This window comes from Mya arenaria, chromosome 6 (genome assembly GCF_026914265.1).
Source record: "Mya arenaria isolate MELC-2E11 chromosome 6, ASM2691426v1".
NCBI classification, from domain to species: domain Eukaryota; kingdom Metazoa; phylum Mollusca; class Bivalvia; order Myida; family Myidae; genus Mya; species Mya arenaria.
In genome coordinates, this window is record NC_069127.1 from 14,880,683 (window position 1) to 14,907,617 (window position 26,935).

A 26,935-nucleotide genomic window follows, 5' to 3' on the forward strand; every position below is an offset into this window, starting at 1 on the left:
CGAAGACGAGAACGTGCACACTGACGTCATTTTCACGAAAATAAAAATGGCCGCCGTATACTTGGTAGGCAAATATTTACACATTATTAAAAGCTATAAGGCCACACCAAATTAATGTTTCGTTCCTCGGATTTTTGCCAAAAAATATGAAGCGAGCGAGCGAAAAAAAAAATTGTCAGTTTTCATAAAAACACAAGCGAGCGAAGAGCGAAAAATATATTTTTCCTTATATTCAATATAAAAAAGAAAGATTGTTTAATATAATTGCCCTTAAACCCATTGTAATGCCATCTTGAACTGAACCTCTAATGGACATTGGGAAAATGTCGGAATACATACCATTTATTCATCTGTGTTTAGTACAAACATTATATGGATAAATCTAATTTCTTGTATAATTAAAACGTACTTTAATATGGTGATCATTCATAATAAGAAATAACCCTGCTTTAAGTAAAAAGTTTGAAACGACTGATATAAATCTACCTGAATCATTTGCAACTGTATTTAGACATACTTAGGATTGATTTTGGATTTGTAAAAAATGATCACTTACACAGGCATCATCAAACATCAGACTCCATATAACATAGACTAAATTTTGTTTTTATTATCACAGGAAATGCAATGACATGTGCTTATTAAAACAAAAAGAACAAGGGTATTTTTAGAGTACTTTTCTTTTGGTTATTTAGATGTTTTTATGCACAAGCCAATTGTATATGCCCCCCTTAGTCCGGAATAGCGGGGACTTTGACTTCCGGTCTCTCAAAACCCGGGTAAAAAACCCGACCTGCAGGGACACACTGCTGGTAAAATCCCTGCCAAATGGCCCCGCAATCCCGGATACCTATGTGAAGCCCATTCCCGACTATTTTCAATATGAAGACAAAACCACATTCACTAGGCACTGCGGGGCCACCTGAACGTAAAAACACAGCCCGTTGCTCCCGCTGTCCCCGGTATACCCCTGGAACGAGGGCGAGGGGTGGGCGGGGCAGTGGTTACAATTGACAAGTGCATTACAATCCCGGATTATGCTGCAAATAAAAACAAAATATAAGGTGATAAACTTAGGCTTACTTATGTTGAAGTATATCCAGACAATTGTTTATATCGCTATTTGTGAAAAGATATTTGTTCAAAACTGTTGTTTTGTCAGATTTTAATCAAAAATGAGCTTGATACATCAATTTGGACCAAGCAATGACTCATGTTCCAGTTAAGTTGACCTGTCATCTTCAGCATCGTCGTAACGAGGTAAAATGTTGGTCCCTTGTATTATGACATGAATAAAATAGTACTAAGTTGATCATTCCGATTTCCATTCAAAACGAGTCACTAATTATGCAATATAATCGCTACCAGTCTCTGATACACATGCTTTATTGCATAATGATTGCTTTCATTAATGATCCTTTAGTGCATGAGACGATCAACAATGACTTCAAGCATGCTAAAAACATATTTATTGTCAAAAATAAGATTTAATTTCCAAACTTCGAGCCACTTTGTTTATACCGGAAGCCGCCATTTTGATTGAATTTATTGAAACCCATGCTAAACCGATCGATATACAGTATAAAAACACTACGCATCGGTAACTTCCCTTTACAAAAACACGAAAACTAGCGTAGAAAATTATACTTGATTATTTTTAGCCTTTAAATAAATTATTACCTGAAAAAAAATCTGCTTGGCGATCAAAATGGTGGTGCGGGCGCACAAAAAAATCATTATCAAATAAATAGGAGCGGTAAATCCGCGGAACAAAATATCAATTTGATGTGGCCTAAAGGGATTAAAATGGAACTATCGGTGCAATAATAGTGAAATTATTATTACCAATAATGACACCTTCCGTGTTTCAGTAACAAGTACTACCCGATACCGTACCGGATGTTTACATTCGGTAAAGGTCATAAAGCAGTGAGACAAGGAAATCTTTTGTGTGCTCACCTATTGAAATGAACATCACAATCAGCCGATGTAAAACAGAAAATATTTGGAAAAATTGCAGGCTTATTCTGAAAATACGTACGAAAAGGTTTGCTATTTTGATTTCCGGTCACTCGTTATTTTTCGCAGCTAATGCCATTCAAAACCATTTTGTTGTATCTCATTTTTAAGACTACATGCTAATTATATGACATATTCTTCATTATTCCACAAAATCAAGTTTTTAAATCATGATTTTTTAAATCAATAAAGTCTGAATTTTATGTTACACCGAATTTAACTAACTTCTAACCTCTTTTCGGATACAAATGAAAATGCTTGTAGGAAAATAAATATTTATTAAACACATTTAAAAAAAATTGTGCACGTAGTGTTAAAAACTGTCTATTATGTAAACGTTTATCATTCGTTTTATGCAGTATTATAGAATCAAAGAATTAATAGTTTCTTCCTTTATAAACCCCGTTTGATTTGAGTGTATGAAAATACTTTGAAATTTTGTGCGCAACACATCCTCATGCTATGATATTCACTATTGGCAAATAATTTTAAAATCCGATCATGAATGAGAAAGCTATGGACCGGACACGAACTATTAGAGTACAGTAAGGCCAGGGACTTATATAAGGTTTATAGGTCCGTGGCAAGACTTCTGAAGCAACACATAATGGGTGTTGTCTTGGTTACCATGGTAACCTCCATAATACCAACTTCAGTCATGCCCCTACAGAAATATAACAAGAAATGCTCTAAGTAAAATATATCACACAAATACCTGACCTTTTCGAATCTATACTCAGTACATTTAAAAACACAACTACCTATTATGCAATTAACAATTAAAAGCTTATATGCAAGTCTGTGTTGATACCATTATAGAGATATGACATCATGTTTACAAATGTCTTCGAAGTTTCAACATTAAGTGAGCAAAACAGCCAATTAATTTAATTATATTCCACTTTTAACCGAAAACGTGATCATCTTGGTAACAAGTCAGAACATTTACTCACTGATTTATTATAAAGCAAATCAATCAATTTTTGCAGTACTGTTTTAGTTTTTAAAGCATGTCATCAATTTTTCATAAGCATACATAATTATCTGTATTACACGCCTGCCAAGACTGACAAGCTTTTCGGGCATTTCATTATGGCTTTTTCCTTGCATGACAAATTAATTTCATTTTCTTATTTCCATATGTTAAAGTATTATAAATTAAGCTTAATATCTATTAAGATAGAATTGTTTTAATAATCACAACAACCACATGTCATTTGACTATGATTAGTTTGCAATGAACAATTTTAACAAATAAATAGAGAATTGATCAATAAATAAGCATAATTTTGATTAGAAAGAAAGCACAATAGATTTTGACCAAAAGTAGGAAAAGGGATTCCTCTGACACGTGTATTGTTGATAATTTGGATTATGTTAATATTGTATATTGACGATGTACTTTGTCCATAATGTCTTTGTTTCTACATTGAAGTCACCTGTTTGTATCAGGGCGAAGACAAACTGAGTTGTTTCTAATAACCTAAGACAGACAGACATAAGTGTTTATTTTAGACTGTACAAAGATCAATTGTTCTGGACGAAGTGACCCCTACTGATGTTGCTATTAAAAACTAAATCATGCGTATACATCAATACACTTTACTAGTGAAGCAGACTTACCTTTCTTTCCAACCAGTTTTCTTTCCAAAAATAGTTTTCTGTTATGATTGCCATGTATATGATCCACATAGTGCTCATAAAGACATTTCCCATCATGCTGACGCACACAGTATTTGTAGTCTGTGGTTCTTTCAATGATTTCGTCACGATCAAATTGCAAATGGTATTCATACTCAACATATTCTTTCAACTCCCTATTTAAAACATGATAAACAAGAAATATATTTAATAAGGAGTAGCCAAACAATAATATTCTAATAAGCTTCTGAAGTGAGATTCTTATTTAAATGTAAAAGTGTCTGTGTAGGCCAGTGTATATAATATATAAAAATAATAAAGAAATAAATTGCTGTTTACATTAGGCCAATTAAACGCTTCGTAATAACCTCCGGCCTGATAGCGAAAATTGTCGATTGTCGATAAGTTTGTAAGTGTTTGAATGTCATCAATTTTCCCTACAATTTTGACAAATTCAACCACAATTATAGATTGTGTTAATATGCTTCATAAAATCATCGGAGATTATCAGTCTATTATGGGGCAGTGAATATTGTTATTAAAACAAAACAAAAACACAAATTGAATTAGTGGTATCCAATATTTTGTGATAAAGGCATGGTCAAATATGATGGGGGTGTTAATGTTTGAAAAATTAGGGATCTCCGGTAAGATTCGCTTCATACACACAACAGTTTATTTCTTGGGGTCCTAGGGATGCATCCGAGATCCTGAGTCCCTGCTGAACCCACAATTCGGTTGCCTGAGGCTTGTAAAATTTATTCTTATCTTCAAAGAATTCAAGTGCTACAGACCCGAGGGTTTGAACTGTTTTCGACATGTTACATTAAAAATATATTTGATATGGCTTCCAGAATGGTAATTCCCTGTTAATTCAACAGGCCCAATAGGACTTCATTTTAAAACATATCTCAGTCATCGTGTAAATGACTGGATTTTAATAAAATTAGAATTTTCTTTAAATGATAATTTAAAAGCAATCACCTGACAGGCTTTGGTTGATGTTTGTAAGTGTTCCATCCACCAAATCTTTCGTCAATTTTTAAAAAGAGGTTGTCTCTGTCTCCACTCAAGAAATCCTTGGACACGAGTACATGAAAAACAACTGTTATCTTGTTTCTGAAAAGATAATTTCAAAATAAATTATAAATATATAGATGTATTTTTATAAAGTCAAGGACAAGTTGAGTATATAATAATAGTATATCATATCTTATAATAATGATTAGTTTCTATCAAGTTCCCACAGAAAAGAGTAACGATAATTGTATAAAGGTCTGACAAATAATATACGTGACATTCACACAGTTAAATGTTTGCAGAATTCACAGTTTCTAAGTCATCAAGAAAAGCTTTTGAGAATATGCACTTCTTTTAGAAGCAACGTTAAATTGATTTTAATGGTCCGATATTCCACTGACACAAACATTCTTTAAATTGGTATATTTTAATTAACGTATATTTCGTTTCCAATAAACAGCAGGGTTTTGTATTATCGTTAAAGCAGATATACAAAACCTTGAAAGACATGGAAACTAAGTGATCTAGAGTGTGATTTTCGTAATCAAAAACAAATGTCTCCACCTCTGTGTATGGTCTCAGTATGGTGAACATTTGTGGAAAGTTATTTCAAAATCCTTCAGGTGGTTCGGGAGATATGGAGTGGACACAAAATATAGACATATGACCTTTGACCGCTGTGATGATGACTCTGATGAGTGTGACCTTGACCTTGAACCGATCTGGTTTTAACATTCGCTCTGCACATAGTCTCGATATGGAAAACCTTTGCAGGATCAAGAGATATAGAGCGACACGATATATAGTTATATTATTGGCATAGGAGGCATAGGAGTTTTGACATCTTAACGCGACTTTGATCTTGTCCGAGCTTGTAGTAACATGCGCTCTGCAAATCGTCTCAATATGTTGAACATTTGTGATGGGTTATTTTAAAATTCTTGAAGCGGATTATGGGGTTTATGGGGTATGGAACGGACAAGAATGTTACCATATGGCGTTTAGCTTCTAAATGTAACCTTTATATGGTGAACTTTTGTGGGAAATTATTTCAAAATCATCCAATCGATTCAAGAGATACTGAGCGGACACAATTTGTGCCGGACAGACGAACGGACGGACAGACGGACGCATAATTCTGGTTTATGTGTTGTTGTTTTTCCTTTGAAGGCCGGGGAGTTAGAAGTGTTTTTTTTCAATAGAAAACTTAATCAAATAGCTCCTACCCCTTATGGATACAGCCCATAAATCCGCTATGTTGGCCCAGACATACAGACAGATAGAGAGACAGACAACTCGAGCAAAACAATGTCTCAACATTTATGCGAGGAAACGCAATTTGTCATTCATTTCTACCGAGAAGAAAACAGCAGTTTGAAGCCGCTATCATACATTTTGAGGGGACAATTATTTTTTGGGCGACTGGGACATAAAAACCTTGTTCATAATATTTACATAATGTAGTAAATACAAATTCATACTTAGCTTTCCGATCCCTGCTTTCTTGATTGACCTGTAATTATATAAATGATAAATGAAGCAGATGTTCAATACATAAATAAAATATAACTAGTATATGTAGTCCTTTTTTTAACTGACCATGTTAAGAGTAGGCACAAATAGCTTTATATTTATTTAAAGTTAATGGACAAATATATTTGAGGTCATCAGCAATTTTCTCGAAAAAAAACAACATGTTAATAAACGTGATTATGTTAAAACACTAGAATTCCGCGAATCGGATCCGTGGCATGTCGGAAGCTTTCATCAATTTTAAGTATCGGTGACCGTGACATTGACATACAAGCCAGACAATCGATATTGGGCATCTTCTGACTAAGACAAAATTCAGTCGATAAGTCAGATAAAAAAACAAAGAGAAAGCTGTAAACATGAAGCGACGCAAAAAGGGGTTATTTACTACTATCTGCAAAACGTGGAATTTTAGATTGTCCCCTTTTATTATGATTTTCCGGAGGATATTTTCGGAACGCGCACGCACTTCTCTCGCCTCACAAAGACATGCTGTGCGAATGAACTGAATAGTTTTGTATATATTTTGAAATATTTGTTTGTTAAAGTAGAACATGCCGTGAATAACTAGTATTTCTTAGTTTGCACTGCACAGAGTATCGAATCATTCGTATTTAGACCACATCTGTTTTCGATAGGTAACGCGCTACAAACTGTAATTCCGACCTCGCTGGTTTCATCCCCATAAAGCAATGGTCTCGAACCGAAGGCACATTTGTATAACATGCACAAAGAACCAGTGGTGCGTTTTGTAAATCCAAGGTTTGTGGATTTCTTAAAACATAAAATGCATGATTGAAAACCGGTCTATGAAAATGCAGGTTCGCGATTTGGCTAGGCATTGTGTATAAGGAAGCTAGTAAGTAAGGTAAGGGGATGTTGCTTGTTTTTTCCAGTGACACCAGTTTATAAACAAATAAAGTAACCGTTAAAATTACCTTATTACGGATTAAAATTTAACACAGAACAGTTTATAACGACTGTTTTGATCAAGGTTAAATGTTGAAAAGTTACACCAGCAGCTCTCGGTTGAATAGTTAGGCAACTTTGACAAAGACATTGACTGCGTTATGCAACTAGAGGTTCAGGGTAGATAAAGGATTCGCATATTTAACTTTACAAAATGTAAACACGTAACAAGGTTACACTGTGCAATTTGCTTCCAATCATTTCAAAAAACAGACTTGTCAGTAAATTTAGCTACTATTCATATGCTTGTTTAAAAGTGCATATTGTATCAGTTGCGGAAATAAAACATTTCATTAAACAATTCTGATGGAGATTCATACAATAACATACACCATTAAGAATTGAAGGATGACCCAATTGTTAGATTGATTATTGATTTACATTCCTGAAGCAAGAAGATCATTATACATTTAATAGTTAAAGCTTACTAGTTACACATACAAGTATATCTACCTGCTCCTTTTTCTTTTTTGTATTGCTGGAGTCTCCATTTGTTTGTGTTCCTGTTTGTGAAGATGAGGAATGTGATTTTGGAGAAGCATTAATTTGTTTCGAGCTGTCCAGCTGTTCATCCTTCTGCGTGTCTGGACTGCTGTGTGTATTGTGCTCTGCTGAAACATTGCTTTTTGTTATGTCCTTAAAGAAACTAGCCATGTTCCGTCCTTCAATTTCTTTATCACTGGTATCAATATTTGTGTTAAATGAGCTAGACTGTGTGTTTCTTTTCCCAAAAACCATCTCCTGTTGTTGTAGATTTGCAATACCCTGATTTTCTGCATTTGAATCTGTACTTTCATTGTCTATAGCATTGAAAATAGCTTGTTCCAACATCTTCCTTTCTGCCATTGTCTTGTTCCTTGTTGTTCTGTCTGTATTTTCTTCGTCCTTTTTATCAGAAGACAAACTGTGTTTCTTTAAATGTTTTTCTTTCTTTTTTTCCCTCTTTTTCATCCTTTTGGCTTTTGTCCCTCTGTTAAGATTTCCTTTAGTTCTCTTTTTGCCATGTGCCATCTGTTGTGTCTCTTCTGTGTCATCATCTTTAACAACTGATTTACTACTGTCCGAATAAGTGGAGTCATCATCGGAGCCTTCACCATCCTTATCTGATTCATCGTTTGGTATTTCTTCACTACATGAGGCTTCATTTTTTGTTTCATCATGAGTTAAGTGTGTATCCTTTAAAAGCTCATCGAGCTGACTTTCAGATGTATCATTTCCAGCTTTTGTATGGCCAACTTCAGCTGAAGCACTATCTTTGTGAATATCTGACTGTTTTAATAAATCTCCTCCTTTAATTTCATTTGGTGGCAAACAGTTACTATCATTTATGTTTGCTATTGTATTTGCTTCATCTATCTTACAACCAGGACCATCTTGCATTAACGTTTCCTGTTTACTTTCATCGATTCCATCATCTAGGTTGACAATACATACTTGATTGCCCCTTGGAAGATTAGATATATTTATTGCATCGTTTGCAGTGTTGTTTGTTGCTTTTCGGCCGGCCGAATCGACCTTTTCATTGGGTTGGGGGTGTTCTTCCTTCAGTTCAGGAATCGACGTCTCCCCTTGCAGAATTCTCTCTTCACTTGGTCTATCTGCCTCTGGCCCATGCTGATTTTGTAACCTTTGTCCTGGATCTTCAACACATAAATGTTCAATGTCCGTGGCTGAATCTAGGATTTCTGACGGTGTCCACTTAATTTCAGTGCTTAAATCGTGTCCTTCAGTCTGCTCTGATGTGGGAGGTTGGGAATGATTAGGGGCAGATTGTAGCTGCTGGACATCATTCTGACTTTCACCAACACTGTGTGTTGTCACAAAGATACCGTTAGACTTGTCCACAACACTTGCCTGTAGTTCTTGAGCATCAACTGCTAGAAGAAAAAAAGCTTTATTCTATTCCTTTCTTAATTGTAACAAGAGTGTCATGATGGCCCTAAATCTTTCACCTGAGTGGAAGTTTTAAACCTTTGTGTTTTTTATAAGAATGAATGACAGTATTGGATTAAGGAAATGAAACTTGGAGGGTTTAAACTATGAACGAGAATTGTGAAATGGTGTAGTGGTTAAGGTCATCCAAGCACAACATTGATATTAGCTTTCAAAACTGTTAACATGATCCAAATTGCATTGCTGTAGCTTCTAAAATAAGAAAATATGACACAGTCACAGTATAGCTCATCTGAGGGCAACATAGATATGTTTTGTAAAACAGCACACATCACCTTAATTACATTTATGATATTTCAAAAATAAGAAGGTCAAAAGGTTACAGTGAATATCATCCGAGCACAACATTGATCTTTGTTTTCGAAACTATAAAGATAGATAAATGAATGGACGGACAGACGTTCTAAAACATCTGATTGACCTCCATTTTGGCAAGCCAGTCATGCAGGCTCGGTCAAATTGCAAAAAAAGTGATATAAAGATATAACGATTAATTGAAAGAAAAATGTCGAAAATCTTTTTGGGATATTTAAGGATTTAATGTTATAGTATTGTCGTTCATCGGTGTATGAAAACGTTTGGTCAGTACACGGTTAGTGAAGCCAAGAATATCTACACAATTATTCGTGAAATTATCAATTGTTTTCATACACAGATGAATTAATTCTAAAATATATAATGTTTATATCAAAATTCAGTATTTGTAACGGAGATTTCTTTACAGAATTCTATTCTTGACAGGTGCGAATGTTAACCATATCAAATGAAATTATATGGAATCCATATGTTCACTCAATGAACATTCCCTGAAAATACATGCAATTCATATACTTAAACCACTGATTTTACTGAATAGCCATCATTCGACTTCGAACTCCACACAGTTATTCCGGACAGTTGTGGTCATACATCAAGACTAGGGTTTCCCCCAGTCTAAATATTGTCGTCAAGAACATTGTTTTAAAAACAATTGACATCATTATACTTCAAAACATATGTGGTCAAAATACGCATACATGATATACCAGATGTTATAAAAAAAATAAACAGCTGCTAAATGGGGTTTGAATGAAAATAACCATGACTTTTTTTAAAGGGAAATTCTTTGCAGTGGTTTTTGCTATCGCAACAAACAACACATATTGGATAAATGTTATTGAGATTTGTTTTGACAGATAAATTCATAATTACATTAAACAGACCCCATCTAATTTTCATACTTATGTCTTAAGGATATCCTCTGAAACTCGCTCACAATGTTGCATAAATATATTCGAAAATATGTTGTCATACCTTGCTTTGTGATTGGTTCGACGTCCAATCCACACTCAGGACAGAATTGTTCTCCTGGTGAAAGTGCAGTTCCACATCTCCCACACTTTTCTATATCAGGCGATTGGACTTCAAACAACTTAACATCAACTTGTTTTCCACAACTGGTGCAGAACTTCTGTGTTGTCCTAAGTTCGGCTCTACAAGGAGAACCGCTTTTATTTTTACCATCACAGATGATGATAATAGAGGACGAGAGATGGTTGATTGGAGTGTCAATCGTTTCACACCCACACTCTGGACAAAACTTCGTCTCCACCTCCAACCCACATTCCGGGTTGGAACACTTCTTCATTTCGTTACATCCTAAAGTAGACAAGAGTTTATAAAAACAATCAAGCAAAACCTTGTTATGTTTTGTTGATAATAAAGCTTATACATCTACATCTAAGATTCTAACGCAATCATTTTCAATTTGTTACTCTAGACAAAAACAAGCGCTGACACAGCAGCGTATAAATACAACCGAAAGGCCTCGTTAGACGGATATACATTAACAAGAGATGTTTGTCAAACATTATGCCCCCCCCCCCCCCCTGAGCGCCATGTTGTCAGGATTATATGGGCCATGGGTGCAGGCATTGTCGAGTTATCACTTGGACAACTTTTTACCATTCAAGGTCACTGTGACCTTGACTTTTGGCCCGATGAGCCCTAAAATTAATAGGGACCATCTACTGGTCAGGCCCAACCTCCAAGTCAAGTTTGAGGGCCATGTGTGCAGGCATTGTCGCGTTATCACTCGAACAACCTTTTACCATTCAAGGTAGATGTGACCTTGACCTTTGGCCCAATGACCCCCAAACTCAATAGGGGTCATCTACTGGTCAGGCCCAACCTCCAAGTCAAGATTGAGGGCCATGGGTGCAGGCATTGTTGAGTTATCACTCGAACAACCTTTTACCATTCAAGGTCACTGTGACCTTGACCTTTGGCCCAATAACCCGCAAAATCAATAGGGGTCATCTACTGGTCAGGCCCAACCTCCAAGTCAAGTTTGAGGGCCATGGGTGCAGGCATTGTTGAGTTATCACTTGAACAACCTTTAACCATTCAAGGTCACTGTGACCTTGACCATTGACCCGATGAGTCCAAAAAACAAAAGTGGTCAGCTACTGGTCACGCCCAACCTCCAAGTCTAGTTTGAGGGCCATGGGTGCAGGCATTGTCGAGTTATCACATGGACAACTTTTTACCATTTAAGGTCACTGTGACCTTGACCATTGGGCCGATGACCCCCATTACAATACGGGTCATCTACTGGTCAGGCCCAACCTCCAATTCAATTATGAGGGCCATGGGTGCAGGCATTGTTGAGTTATCACTCGGACTTTTTACTATTCAAGGTCACTGTGACCTTGACCTTCGACCCGATGAGCCCCAAAAACAATAGGCATCAGCTACTGGTCAGGCCCAACCTCCAATTCAATTATGAGGGCCATGGGTGCAAGCATTGTCGAGTTATCACTTGGACAACTTTTTACCATTCAAGGTCACTGTGACCTTGACCTTCGACCCGATGAGCCCCAAAAACAATAGGCGTCAGCTACTGGTCAGGCCCAACCTCCAAGTCAAGTTTGAGGGCCGTGGGTGCAGGCATTGTTGAGTTATCACTTGGACAACCTTTTACCATTCAAGGTCACTGTGACCTTGACCTTTGGCCCGATGACCCCCAAAAACAATAGGGGTCATCTACTGGTCAGGCCCAACCTTCATGTCAAGTTTGATGACCATACGTCTAAGAGTTGTTGAGTTATCACTCGGACAAGCTTTGGTCTACCGACGGACCGACCGACCGACCGACCGACCGACATACCGACATGCCTGTGCAAAGCAATATACCCCTCTTCTTCGAAGGGGTGCATAATTAGTATTTGGGCCTAAATGGACAGTTAGCATTAGTATCTAAAATATGTTCATGTAAACATACACATGCAATTTTTGAAATATTGATCGCTAACATTTTGAAACAGATGGAGAGGATATAAATTCGTGCATGTTGATTGTTCGGCATTTAATTAACATGTAAGTATTTATACAAATTACATACTTTTGGAGGTATTTTTCCAGGAGTCAAATTTTCACTGTATACTTAGAACAACAAAATTGGTATAAAACACAATAACCTTTTATGTTAACAATATCGAAGATAAAAAACAACTAGAACTCAATAACTGAACGATGAATGTAAATGACTTGATCATGTTTAAACGTATTGAAATCCTGGTATTCATTATCAATAAGGGTCATCCGCTGGTACTGCTTAATATAAATGGGTTTCCTTTGCCCAAGTGTTCATCAGTTGTTGCCCTAGACCTTAGTTCTGGCTTCCATAACTTTAATGTTGATATTTATTTTTTTGATGTTTACAACGCATTAAAGTTATGGCGTAACCCCCATAGTAAAGTCAACCAGAATCAATTGAGTGTGATGATGCAATGCAATCACATGACCATGATGACGTCGATGGATTCTATTTATAGCATCGGATTCACATTGTTCATTTAGTTGAATCCAATTGCAGTAAGGCTGTAAATACCTTTTGATAAGTAAAAACAATTTATTTATTCCAAAATTGTTATTAGTTATTTATTAATTATTCGAAATAGAAAAAATAACAGCAAAATAAACACTAGGTCACATGGGTATTTTCTGAAAATCTTGGTGTCACGTGATTAAATTTGAACACAACTATGACCTAGATAAGGAATGCTTGTAATAGGATTTATTAAAATGCTAAATCAACTATCTTTAAAGCGTTTTTTGGTTTTGAAAATGAGTTTGTGAACTACATTTTACTTCATTAACCTATGGATACAGCTATTTTGTCTGTACAATGCATACAAGTGAAATAACAGCGTGACATAAAAATGTCACGAATTCTGGTAGGGTTTGGATACGGCGTTCTCTTCAGCGAACACATCCAAAAAGGTAATATATAACGTGTTCGCTGAAGTTCTTTAGCTACCTAGACCTTTGACCCACTAACCTCAGAATCGTTATGGTTCTTCTGCTGCTCATGACAAACCTGCGTACTAATATTTATAAGAAAAGCTACATAAACAAGTCTAGTGGTCGAAAGTTTAAAGGTTAATCACGTACAATGGCACAAGTTTAAGGTCATTGGGACCGAGCTTTCTTCAGTTATTGATATGATAGCCTATCGTTCTTGATTAAATTTACTGCTTAATCATTAAGAATTGCAGATTTACAATTTAACAGCCATGACGTCACCATCTGGTTCCCCGCCTGCTGAAACCACATTATAATTTAAGTCAGTAAGAGCATATTATATAAAATCTTAACCAGAGCTATCTTTGGATGTGTTTAGAAATAAGGACTATAACATCGGGGAAATAAGGCATGCATTTTCTTTTTAGTTTTTAAAAGAATAGCGCAGTTCTGAATTGAGTTGAGCAAACACAAAATATTGTGTATATTTGTACAATTTAAGTCAATACCTAAAAACTATATAAAATTATAGAGGGTAGAAAAAAGGAATAACAAAGCCATATCCCCGTCTAGTCGATATGAGCGTTAACTTCGCCTTACGACAAAGGATAACTATAAAACTATCAACAATACCTAAAAAAAATTGTACCTAAAATCATGGTTCCTGTGCACTGCACTTCTCCTTCGTGAGATATATCTGTATATAAAGTTTGAAGTAAGTACCTCAAAGGCTTTTCAAGTTATGCTCCGGACAAAAAAAAAACAAGTATGCACATGAACAAAGGGGAATAACTAACAAAAGTACTGCACCCAGAGCTATGGTTCTTGTGCACTACACTTCTCCTTAATGAAATTTCTTATGTACATGTATATGAAGTTTGAAGTCAATACCTCAGACGTTTAAGATATATGCTCTCGTCAATAAAAAAGGTAAATTTAATAAAGGGCAATAACTCAAAAATGATACTCAAGTCGGAGCTATGGTTCCTGTGCACTGCACTTCTCTTCAATGAAATATAATGTAATTGAATTTTGAACTCAATACGTCAAAGACTTTTCAAGCTGTGCACCGGATAAAAAATAAGTAAGAAAATTTACAAAGGGCAATAACTAAAACATATACTGCAGCCAGAGTTTATGTTCTCATGCATTAAACTTCTATTGAATCTATATATGACGTTTGAAGCCGATACCTCACAGACTTTTCAAGATATACTCCGGACAAGACTGCCCGATGGAGTGTAGCAAAAAGTACAAATTATAATCAAAGGTCAATAACTCCATACATAAATTCAAGAAATAAGGTTATGTTAATTTTGCACTACACAGTCAACATGTGTATAAAGTTTGAAGCCAAAACCTCAAAAACATATGGAGAAATGGAGAAAAGTAGACTTGTCCCGATGTCCCAGGACGGACGGACGGACATACGGATGAACGGATGGGACAAGGTGATTCCTTTAAAGCCTACACCACAACGCTTCCAAGAAATACTCGCTCTGTTCGCTTGCTCCGTCCTTCTCAACCAAAAATGATTTAACTATTACAATGTTATTTACAATTTGACTGAGCATACGCCATTCATAAATTATACTTGGTAGTTCAGCATACTTGTAGTATCACAAAATTGCCTATTTCTGGACAGTTCCTAAAGGTTCGGCAACCTAATAAAATTGCGTAACAGGACACGGTTACAGTACTGAACCGACCAATGCCTTTCGTAAGCATTCGTTTAATTCCGCTTAAACGGACGCTCTTGATACAGGTGTGATTGATACAGGTGTGAACATGAAAACGTAGATCATTCGAAAATGTTCACTCAAGTCCCTAGAGGTATTTTTGTGCATTTTTTGTCCATGGAGTTTCTTGGTTTACATGTGTTGGAGATGTCTGAAGTGTATTATTAGCCATGGCGGACATCTGGAATCATGCAGGTATCAATGGTAAACAAGACAACAGTCAATATGGCCTCCGTTTTCTGAGCATATTACTAGTCTTACTATATGTATTATTACTATTTAACGCACACATGTATTGACTTTAATGTTGGTACTAAGATTTATACAGATGTCAGGCTTTCTAACATAATGCCCATTAAGGTCACCAAAGGTCAAGGTCATTTCAAGGTCGAAATGTAAAAAAGCCCTAAAGAAATCAGTTATTTATCTCTTATTGTTTGTAATGAATTTACAAACTTATGTAATATTCAATTAAAATTGAACAACAGACGAGCTAATGGAGAACATGCAACGTGTTGTTGGGAAAGGTTTCCTGATAAATACATTAAGTGACATGCTAGTCAGTATGATTGTAATATTTATTTGTCATATATATGTATTTTCATTGCTGTAAAACATAACCGATGCTCATACCTACTGTCGTTGCAAACATTTATTGAAAACATGTTTTAATCGGGCTCATGGCAAGAAGGAGAGAGGTTGGTCATTGTACCCCTAAAAACTGCTTTTCTCTATAACCAAATAGTTGTTGCTTTTTTTAATAACAAACCACAAACATTACATATTTCTATATTATATGAGCCTTGTTGGTATGAATATACCCTGTGGGTAAAATATGCATTCCGAGACTTCCGTTTTAAAGGCAAACATGGAAAATATGTATATAAACATATTTTTGGACAAAAAACGTAATTTGCTTTTCGCTATAACAAACAATATTTTATGCATTCTGAGCATTGCTGGCGATTTTTTTAAAAACATAAAATGTTCAACATGTCCATTTAGAGCCAAGCAAATCCATGAGCAGCTCTAATAAAGCGCACGTAGTGCTGAATAGACACATGTCGGGTATAATAAAGCTCATGTACAGCACCAATTTAACCTACTCAGACACAAATAGACCACATTTTAACAACCAAATATTTCAGAACCAAACAAACATATGTCACCTCTAAATTGGCCTACTCATTGCCATACAGACTGTTTGGAAACCATTCAAAGCCAGGGAAATTCATGGTCAGCTCTAACAAAGCATACTCATTGCCAAATATACCACATGTCTGCAACCATAAAGATCATTTAGAGTATATATGTGCAAATCTATCTTTTACTACTGAGTGCCATACACACCACATGTTGGCAACTATAAATCCTTGAAGAGCCAAACAAACACATGTGCAGCTCTAATTTAGACTTCTCATTTCCGAGCAGACCACATGTCGTCGGCAAACATAAAGCCCACAAGAACCAGACAAACACGTGTTCAGCTCTAACTAAGCCTCCTCAGTGCCATATAAAACACATTTTGGAATACAGGTAATGCTATATCTAATACTTTGCCCAATAAGTCGGGTGGTGGTCCCAGTGATACTGTTTTATACAATGAACTTTGCCTAGAACAATATTTCATGACTGTAGACAGTATTGCCAATGTTGCCTCTTTAAAAAATGAGAACACATTAAATCTAATAGAGATTATCTACAGAATTATTTTGCAACAACCTTTTAACCAAACTCGACATGAGTATTGCTAAGGAGATTTAGACCAGCAATCTCGAAAATTAATTAAACAAAATTATCTTGAAAAGAAGAAAATAAAACAGAAAATCAATTTTTACGGTACTTTCGTGTTTTAGCCTTGAAACGACCTTGACTTTATCCATGACGTGGTCAATGTTAGAAGTCAATTTGAAGTGCATTATTTGAGAAGTTATATGAACGTTATTATTCACTAGCATCTTTTTACTGAAAATTGCTATATTCAAATAAAACATAACTTATTTTGCTATGTCGGCAATCTTGGGTGACATTTGGTCCGCTGCATGTGTTGGCAATTTATTCCACCAGTTTCATATACTACAGACTTTTCCGAACAATTTGGTATTTAACATTGCTTTTTCTACTTTTCCCAAAACAATCAATTATTGTGACCCCATTATTAATTAATATCAATGGTTTAAACTACAGGTGGTATGTAACCTTAATTACATAAATGACGATTGTGCATGTTCATCAATATGTACATAGCGCCGTAGCTACACTGAGGCACACCGAGGCAGCTGGTTCGGTTAAAATTTGGGGAGCAAAAATAAAAGATGAATAAAATAAGATGAATAAAATACAATGAAAAATAATGAAATCTACTTCTGAATTCGAGAAACGACTATAGTGTTACATTTAAGTATGTAAAATGAGGTATCAACAGACACTGAGGCAAGTAGAGTCACCATCCTCGCCGTCAGTTTCATTGTTGCTCTCAATATATACAATGTATTGGCATTCATAAGACCGCTGTCTGTGAACTTGCAACCTAACGAGTGTGGCTTGTTGCGGGCTCACATTAAAGCTAACAAACTTGCTAATATCATCAGAACTTTACGAGCCAAATCCGACTCTTGAAAATATTTATGACAGGTCAGTAAGAATAGCTATACAACTAAATATAGTGCCAATGAATTCACGGATGGTTTGTTGAAACATCAAGGTGCAAGTGCTGGTGAAAATACATCAATTAATGGTCCGTTAACAGCACCTTGCTTCTCGTTTTCCTTAACGACTTGAAGACATTTTAGACAGAACATATTTGTTACCTGGAAATCATGACCACCTTACGTGTATCACTGAAGGCAAAATCAAACAAACAATTCCAAACGATCTTTCTATGATAAAAGCCAATTTTAAATCGAAGTTATAATATGGAAACACTCTAATGGGTTTTTTTAAAATGTGTCCTTCAAACATTTGAAATTTATAACGAAAACGTCTTCCAAAACAATAATGCAAATATTCAGGTAATTTTAAGTTCCTGTTTGTGCAAACACAGTTAAAGAGTACTAAAAACATGGACAAGATTAACTATGATATACTCTCATCTAAATGGTTTGGCTTTCATGTCTGTTCATAAAAAATCCGGATGGTATAAAAAGATTAGATAGTATATATATATTCTGCTAGTGTGGGATTCCTCCGGACAAAGACTAATTGTTTTGGCTTTTGATTCAGAAAAAAAACCCACATCTAGTTTATCTTATATCAGTGTTTGCTGACTTAATTTGCATTACAATAACCAGAAATAGTGCCCCAACACCCTCCTATACTGCCTCGGTTTAAATATGCCTCTGGCTACGGCACTGTTACATTGACAGTAATGTTGAGATCATACCTGTTTAAATCCTGTAATGAATTACACTTGAAATACAGTGAACAAATGTGTGCACATTACAATTAAATGTCCTTTTTATGTCTAAACTATTCATTTATCTTAAACTAATTAAAATCACTTATCTGCTCGTAGTCATAATAGAGATCATTTGCCTATTGCGTTTCACAAACACAGATATCGATTCAGTTTTTTTAAAACGTTATCTGCACAATACTGATAGAAGAAATGCACACACCGCAATTTGATATTTTTCAGAAACTTGAAAACGAAAGTTGAATTTACAAAAGAAGTGTTATTTTCTAAAAAACGTACTTGTATGAATAAGTAGTTTAAAGAATAGAAATTCGTTAGTTATTTCATAAGAGGTAAAATGAAATATTACTCACGTTCTTACAGAATGATTTCTTGCTCAATAATGTGTCTATGCTGACTTTCTACTGGGAAAGTATGTCCTTGAAGTTCGTTTTCTGAAAATAAAACTAGGAAGATATTCTAGTGTAACTGCGTCCCTATAAGAAATCTCCGAAGCATTATCTCCCCTGACAATTATCGGAGCGTTATCACACGGATGCACTCATTGTCTGGTCTGAAGTGCTTAGTTTAGTTTAAACATATTTACTTTACAACGAATGCTGAAACAAGTTTTAACAACATTATATATATTAATCACTCTCGTTGGCCCGATTTTACACGAGAGTGTGTTCTTGTGTTGTGTTGGGGGGGGGGGGGCGGAGAACCCGGAGGAAACCCGCTTGTCCGGCTTGGTGACCACGAACCAAACTCACATGCGCCCGAGCCGGGAATCGAACCAATGTTGCTTAGGTGAGAAGCGAGTGTGCTAACCTATGCGCTAACCGGATAACCTAAACATATATTAAATAAGATCACTGATATAGATAAACTCATTATAGCATGTGCACGGAAAAGGCATATTCTAATAAGTTCTTACATTAAAGGCGATTACTCGCCTTGATTTTGAGCCGGATTCCCAAATTCACGATGTAAATATTTTAAGTTCATCCTGTGCTTGTTGTTAAGAGACTGCTGTTCTTTCTTTTCATGGTTTGCAAATTGTGTTTACGAGTATTATGTTGTCAGCGTACTTGGGCCCCTCCGCTGCCTGGCGTACATGAACGATGTTCCCTCGAAGGTGAAGTTCAGTGCACTCTTCGCTGGTGATTGCGTTCTCTACAGACCGTATCAAAACCCCCAAAACCACTTTATAGTGACCTTGACGATCTACTTGACTATGGAAATGACGGACAAGTGACCTTAACTTTAGATAATTATGAGGTGATCCATATAAAACAAAACGCAACAATTATTCAGTCTGAATACAGCTGGAAACGCCACATAACTTGGAGTAACCAACGATCCTAGAAAACAATTGTCAACAACTACAAAATAAAGCAAACTCGGCAATGTCATTTATTAGAAGAAATATACTATCAGCCCAAATGACACCAAAGCTGAATCATACAAGACCTTTGCCCGTTCAACCGTAGAATATGCCTCAACAGTCTTGTCCCCCTAACACATCCTTCAAACTGCGGTTTAAAGCAGAGCTGCCATGTTCGCAACGCATGACAATGCACACACTGACCAGCACTACAAGCAGTGTCACTTGTATGCTACAACAACTTGGCTGTCAATCTAGGGGTCGCAGGTTTGATTCCCAGTCGCAACACTAAAACGAGTATACTAATCGTATTCCGGGAGGGACGCTTAACAGGGTGTCCTGTGTGACAGTTCTATGCACTGGTGCACGTTAAAAATGCAAGGTAGCTCTAACAAAAGTTACATTCTGTCTGTACACTATGCTCAAAAACCTGATATGACTAGCAATCTTATCGGAGCACTCGCCGAATGGGCCGCCCGAGCGCGAGTATAAATAAACTCAAAAACACCAGCTATGATGTAACCCCTTATCCATCTCTCATAAGCGCCAGATCAACCAGAAGCAATAACCAACGAAGCTTCCACCTTCAAACAAGAAGTTCAATTTACGAACACAACGTCTTTCGTGCATCCAGCGTACGTAGGAACCAACTAACACAGCCGATCATCAAACAGTCCACCGTTAAGGAGTTCAAGTCCGCCTTCAACAGAACTTTATCCCCCAGAGATCGAATATTTTATACGAAACTACAAATAAGTTATTTTTTGTACATATGTTGAGCCTTCTGCTACTCATGAACTGTCAGCAAAGAAACTTTTAGTTTCTGGAGAGAAGAAATGGTGTACTCACTTAAGAAAGCGGTTACCTTGTCAACCAATGGTCAAGTGGTTCTCAAATGTAACTGTCCCATGCGTCCATTCCTCAGCCAAATGTATTTGTTCTATTTGATACAGATAGATAAATATATTTTTGTATCCTCCATTAATGAGGAGTACAACATATATACACATAGGATATAACAAGGATAGCGTTTTAATATATACAAATGTACATGTAAATATAAAATATATGTTTAAAGCACAAACGTATTGAGTGATAAGGCGTATACGGATTTCGTATTGTTTAATGAGGGTTTTCATTTTAAGAACTTCAAGTAAGAAATACATCGATATCACAAGCATTATTTTACCAGGCGATGAGTGATATTTGTCTAAATAGTAATTTTAAGTACATGCAATTAATATGTTGTTTTCAGAATAGCTTGGACTAAACTCAATATATGGTATATAATTGGACTAACTTGAATGTAAGTGTGGCAATTTATAACATTCACATACTTAACATTGTATAAACGACCAAGTATCCTCATTTAACTGAAGGAAGTTAAATAAACACGTTAACTGTTCTGTATTCTGGAAATTATTATGATTACTTTTATTTTTTAATAGTACACACTATTTGCTTAAGAGAAACAGCGCCGCGACTTACATATTTATATGTTAATATATGTATTAATGCTTGAGAAATGTTAACATTAAGGTGACTTATAGGCCCGATGGGCCGGGTGTTATCATCATTTATATTTGTATTGTGAATAGAATGTGTGTTGTGCACATGTCACTATAACAAACAACTTACTTACTTACTTACCTACCTACCTACCTACCTACCTACCTACCTACCCACCCAAGCACCCACCCACCCACCCACCTACCTACCTACCTACCTACCTACCTACCTACCTACCTACCTACCTACCTACCTACCTACCTACCTACCTACCTACCTACCTACCTACCTACCTTCTTACTTACTGTCTCACTCACTCACTCACTCATTAACTCACTCACTCACTCACTCACGCAAACACACCAACCCACCCAAACACCCACCCACCCACTCACTCACTCACTCATTCATTAACTCACTCACTCACTCACTCACTCACTCACTCACCCACCCATACCCAAATCTTCATGCATTGTTTAATAAATGAAAGACCGATAGGATCCTTAAATATAACATCCGAATTCATTAAACAATGCATCCCACAGTAGCATCCTAAACTTATCGTTCTAATGACAAACACAACAAATGCACCGTAATAGTGTCACTTAATGTGTATTGCCGAGACAGTAAGATCGCTAATAATCTAAGGAATACAAAGCAAATAGGCAAGAATCTTAGTGTATTTCTGGATAATGCCAACACATTAGAACATACGTATTTCGCAATGAAATGTGTACATACAGCTGGACTTAATGTATCCTTCATCGTCTCGAACGTTTTACTTTTATAAGCCTGGGGGACATTTCACATGCGAGTTCGTTTCCACTGAAACCTCGATGGGAAAAGTCCTGTGCTCTTATAACTTGCAATACACGAAATATATCGGGAATGATGTCCCTATGTTCACTGTCAATATTCACAGATCGCACCATTCTAGCAATACGATGTTGTTACGCTAAATATTGAGACGGAAGCCAGTACAATTGTACGAAAAACTGGAACTTCTCCAATCAATGATGACTTCATTGGATGTTATATTTGAGGCGCATAAAGTAAATTCTGTGTTTTACTTCGAGGTAAGTTTGGAAAATATTTCACACAGAACTGATGGGCTCGGTTCGTTTAAGGAGAAGAATATTGTCTTCTGAGTATCACTTCCAGATTTCACATCCGTATAAGGTCTTAGGGATAAAAACTGCTTCATTATATTGTTATCAAAGTCAGCGGGGATAAGGACTTCGGATGAAGACTGCTATTGCATATCTTTAAAAGCGACCAACTCAGTTTACAACAAGCTGCTTTCATAGAGTCCCTTGACGTCAGATTCCGGTCACAGTGGATTCAAAGATGATTGTAGCAATCGGATTTGGCCAATACTGCATTGTCTAATGGGAACACACGTTCAGACCGGCTTTGTACACAATGCTCATTAATATTACTACAGCACGTTAGTTAGCATTATGAAAGTATCTGGAATTGGGAGAATAAGTGTAGCAAATATCCAGCATGCTGCATATTATCCATTCCATATTAGAATTGTCGTAACTGTTTGCTCCCAATCTGTATCAAAGACCAAAGAAATAAAAGGTGGATACTGAAGTATATTCCCACTGCTGTATATTTAATCCAAATGTAGCTAAGGGACACAAATCTTGATATACTACAATATAGTTCCAAATTGTAGTTATTTATACTGAATTACATGTTTCATATATAGCCATGTCTGTACTTTATGAATGAATAAACATGTAACTCTAATCGAGCTCTAATTAATCGAACCCATTCTGCATGCTGTTGTTATAACTAAACCAACAACGTAACATCCCACTGCTTCGTCAAATCGACCCGGCCAAAAACATAATTCATTGAACATAATAACATTTCCCATACTAGTACACGACAGCTTTTTCGAGAATTTACAGTTTTCCAGAACTTTGTCGTGTTGTCCTAGCCGATATACCTAATGGTATGTAGAGCGATTTATGGTATGGGTGTATGAGAATACGTCTGAAGTCGCGCTTATTGGCCGTATACTGTCTAAAAATATCCGAGGATGTATAACATGGCCACCCCGCTCGTCGCCATTCTTCACAACATTCCAAGTGAAGTGGTGAGCGCATGATAAGTGATCTGTCCAATAAGATGACTTTTGAAATGTTTACTGGAAAACGACCATATCATTGCACTGTTTAGCAATCTTTCACTGAGCTTTTCATATGATTGATGTTCCCGACGTGTCTAGTTTTGTCTCAGCCAAAGCAAATCAATAGTTATCATCTGATCATCTATTTTTGTTCTCATCGAACCTGTTTTCTTTCATCCAATTAATAGTTTCCACATTAAGAGATACACCGATCAGTTTCAATAATAACATCAATACAAAAACATGAGGGTATATGTCGTGAAATGTTCATGCAAAGTCATTGCCAGTTTCACAATGCAAAAGTAATTAAGAACATTAGACAAACAAAATCATTTATCGATGTAATACTTTCATCCTTGAAATGAACGTATTTTTCGGACCAAGACCAGATACTTGACAATTCACAGCACACAAATTGCAGTCATACAGGAATTTTATCAATTTTCTAGCACGTGAATTTGGTTGAGGGCTGTTAAATCTTGCATTGAAATCACCCGAAAAAACAGGGGTGCCCTTATCACGATAAGTATAGTATAAATCATACATTATTTATAATGTAGGCATTATACACATCTAAAGCATGATTCACACGGCAAATATAACTAGAAAAAAGACAAATTAATTTGTTTGGCCCAAGACGCAGTTGTATACGTCGCATTTGTTTGGCCCAAGACGCAGTTGTATACGTCGCATTTGTTTATTACCTTCTTATGGACAGTTAAAAACGTCAACAGTTGACGACTTAGTCAAGCTTCTAAATGCTTCCGGACATAGACTAATTGTTTTGGCTTTTGATTCAGAAAAAAAAACTACATCTAGCTTATCTTATATCAGTGTTTGCTGACTTAATTTGCATTACAATAACCAGAAATTGTTGAAAATTAAATTATCCACAATTCATTCCGGCAAGCTTGTCCCTGGATCCTTATACCAATATAGATCTATGAAAGGATCAATAATACGAATTGTATGCTGGTACAACATGGTTTTTATTTAGTGTCGTCCAGTACGCACTATTGAAGAAAACGGTCCCGAGTAAGTATGCCCCCACACCCTCCTATACTGCCTCGGTTTAAATATGCCTCTGGCTACGGCAATGTTAGTAACTTACAGTGACAGTAATGTTGAGATCATGCCTGTTTAAATCCTGTAATGAATTACACTTGAAATACAGTGAACAAATGTGTGCACATTTCAATTAAATGTCCTGTTTATGTCTAAACTTTTCATTTATCTTAAACTAATTAAAATCACTTATCTGCTCGTAGTCATAATAGAGATCATTTGCCTATTGCGTTTCACAAACACAGATATCGATTCAGTTTTTTGAAAACGTTATCTGCACAATACTGATAGAAGAAATACACTCGGAGCACACACCGTAACCTGATATTTTTCAGAAACTTGAAAACGAAAGTTGAATTTACAAAAGAAGTGTTATTTTCTAAAAAACGTACTTGTATGAATAAGTAGTTTAAAGAATAGAAATTCGTTAGTTATTTCATAAGAGGTAAAATGAAATATTACTCACGTTCTTACAGAATGATTTCTTGCTCAATAATGTGTCTATGCTGACTTTCTACTGCGAACGTATGTCCTTAAAGTTCGTTTTCTGAAAATGAAACTAGGAAGATATTCTAGTGTAATTGCGTCCCAATCGTAACAACTCGGCCATCTCCGGCAAGCTTCGAGATAGACCTCGTAAATAGTAGTAAGGATATACGAAAGTGCGATGCGGCTGCCGGCGATTAACACCGTTTTCAATCCGCGTAAAGAAGGCCCATTGTAACAACACGGAAATGGATTGTGTTAGATTAAATGTGCTTGTTTAAGAGAAAATATTTATTGTAACCTCAAAGAATGTTCGTTTTATGAATATTTAGATGTTTCCTTATAGTTGAAGCACTCTATTTCCTCTATAAAAATCGTGAGCACACAGAAAATGTACTTGACAGTCATTGAAATGATCATACGGTTCATGGCATGCATGAATCATTACATCGGATTAAATGCATGCATGGACTAAATGTCAACATTTTCTCAACAGTTATAGGAATACCCTATGAAATGTAAGTTTTAAGTCATACTTTGCCGTGTTATTTTTCACACCATGCCTTGCCATTAAAACAACATTACTATTCTGTAAAATCATTGATTGCCTTGTGCAGAGTTTTGTGGGTTGTGATAGGATGGGTGTGAGCTTGGCACCCAGTCAGCTTTACCAGCTGAAATCTATGCATGCCTTTACTTCAGCATTGTTGGGTTTGGGCTGCAGATTTTTTTTGTGTAAACAGTTCTGTGGGGTTGGGGTGGGGCGGTGACTATCCACGCAGTAAGCTCAATTGTTAGAGTACCAGTACAACTTTCATGTGGATATGCACCAGACAATTGTAACCACACACCCCCCCCCCCCAGGTCTGGGGAATAGTGGGGACTTTGACTTTCAGTACAGCCAACCCCGGCTAAAATCCCCACCCTGCGCAGACAATCCAATGGCAAAATCCCTGCCAAATGCCCCCCCACCTCAGGGACTCTAGGTAAGGTCCATTCCCCTCTATATTTTTTCAGTTATTAAGCGAAGATAAAACCACCGCATTCACCCAGCACTGCAGGGCCACCTGATAGGTAAAAACACGGCCCATTTCCCCGGGTTAACCCCAGTATTCCCCCGGACCTGGGGTGGGTGGGGGGGGAGTTACAATTGACTGGTGCACTAAGTTGACAGAACTTGTCTTAAAATTGTATTTGTTCAAGGCAGATCATGCTTCACTTTACCTCCTAAGCTGTGGATAAAACCCACTCATTAGAAGTTTCCTTACACATTATATTTGTCTTAATCTATAATTATTAGTCTCAATATCTTTGAGTAAATTGTCAATTTTTTATTAAAAACAACAACACCAAAAGAGTAACTGTTAAGATACTCAACTGATTTTTTTTTTTTTTGTAAGTAAAAGCCTTAAACAAATATTAAGCCAGGTTACTAAGCTTTTCAGCAATGTATACCAGACTTTTTTCAATAATACTTAATCTATTTTGAATAATTAGCCTTTAGATCACTCTTCACCAAATGACTCTTTTTAATATGTCCAACTCCATAAAATGCAAACAAGAATAATTACAGTTTGGATCAACACGTCTCTTAATTTTATTTTTAATATTAGTCAAGTAATAACAGAGCCATATGTATGCAATCCAATGTAAAATTAATGATAAATTAGGTTTTGCTCCCATTTTTACTTTCATTTCTGTGCCAAGTCCTTTTAAGTGCATTGAGTCTTTTGGGAGACTTCACAATATTTCTGGCGTTTAATCCCCATATATGGCTTTAAGTTGCCATACAA

General features: G+C 36.2%; 1 protein-coding gene across 9 annotated transcripts in view; it reads right to left on the reverse strand.

The window, feature by feature from the left end:
• The window catches only part of LOC128236642 (E3 ubiquitin-protein ligase rnf213-alpha-like), a 104,771-nt gene extending 79,520 nt beyond the window's left edge, over positions 1 to 25,251 (reverse strand). Inside the window, exons 1-7 of one of the 9 annotated variants that reach the window (XM_052951642.1) lie at positions 25,123 to 25,251; positions 18,927 to 19,007; positions 10,429 to 10,773; positions 7,624 to 9,059; positions 6,162 to 6,193; positions 4,645 to 4,779; positions 3,643 to 3,836 (exon numbers count right to left, since the gene is read on the reverse strand). In XM_052951642.1, coding sequence (XP_052807602.1) covers positions 3,643 to 3,836; positions 4,645 to 4,779; positions 6,162 to 6,193; positions 7,624 to 9,059; positions 10,429 to 10,762 — 2,131 coding nt within the window. In that variant the 5' untranslated portion in view covers positions 10,763 to 10,773; positions 18,927 to 19,007; positions 25,123 to 25,251. Of the gene's footprint in view, positions 1 to 3,642; positions 3,837 to 4,644; positions 4,780 to 6,161; positions 6,194 to 7,623; positions 9,060 to 10,428; positions 10,774 to 18,926; positions 19,008 to 20,788; positions 21,585 to 24,702; positions 24,973 to 25,122 lie in introns of those variants that run through there. The other 8 variants (XM_052951647.1, XM_052951648.1, XM_052951641.1 and 5 more) reach the window with 8 other exon arrangements.
• Positions 25,252 to 26,935: the final 1,684 nt, after the last annotated feature.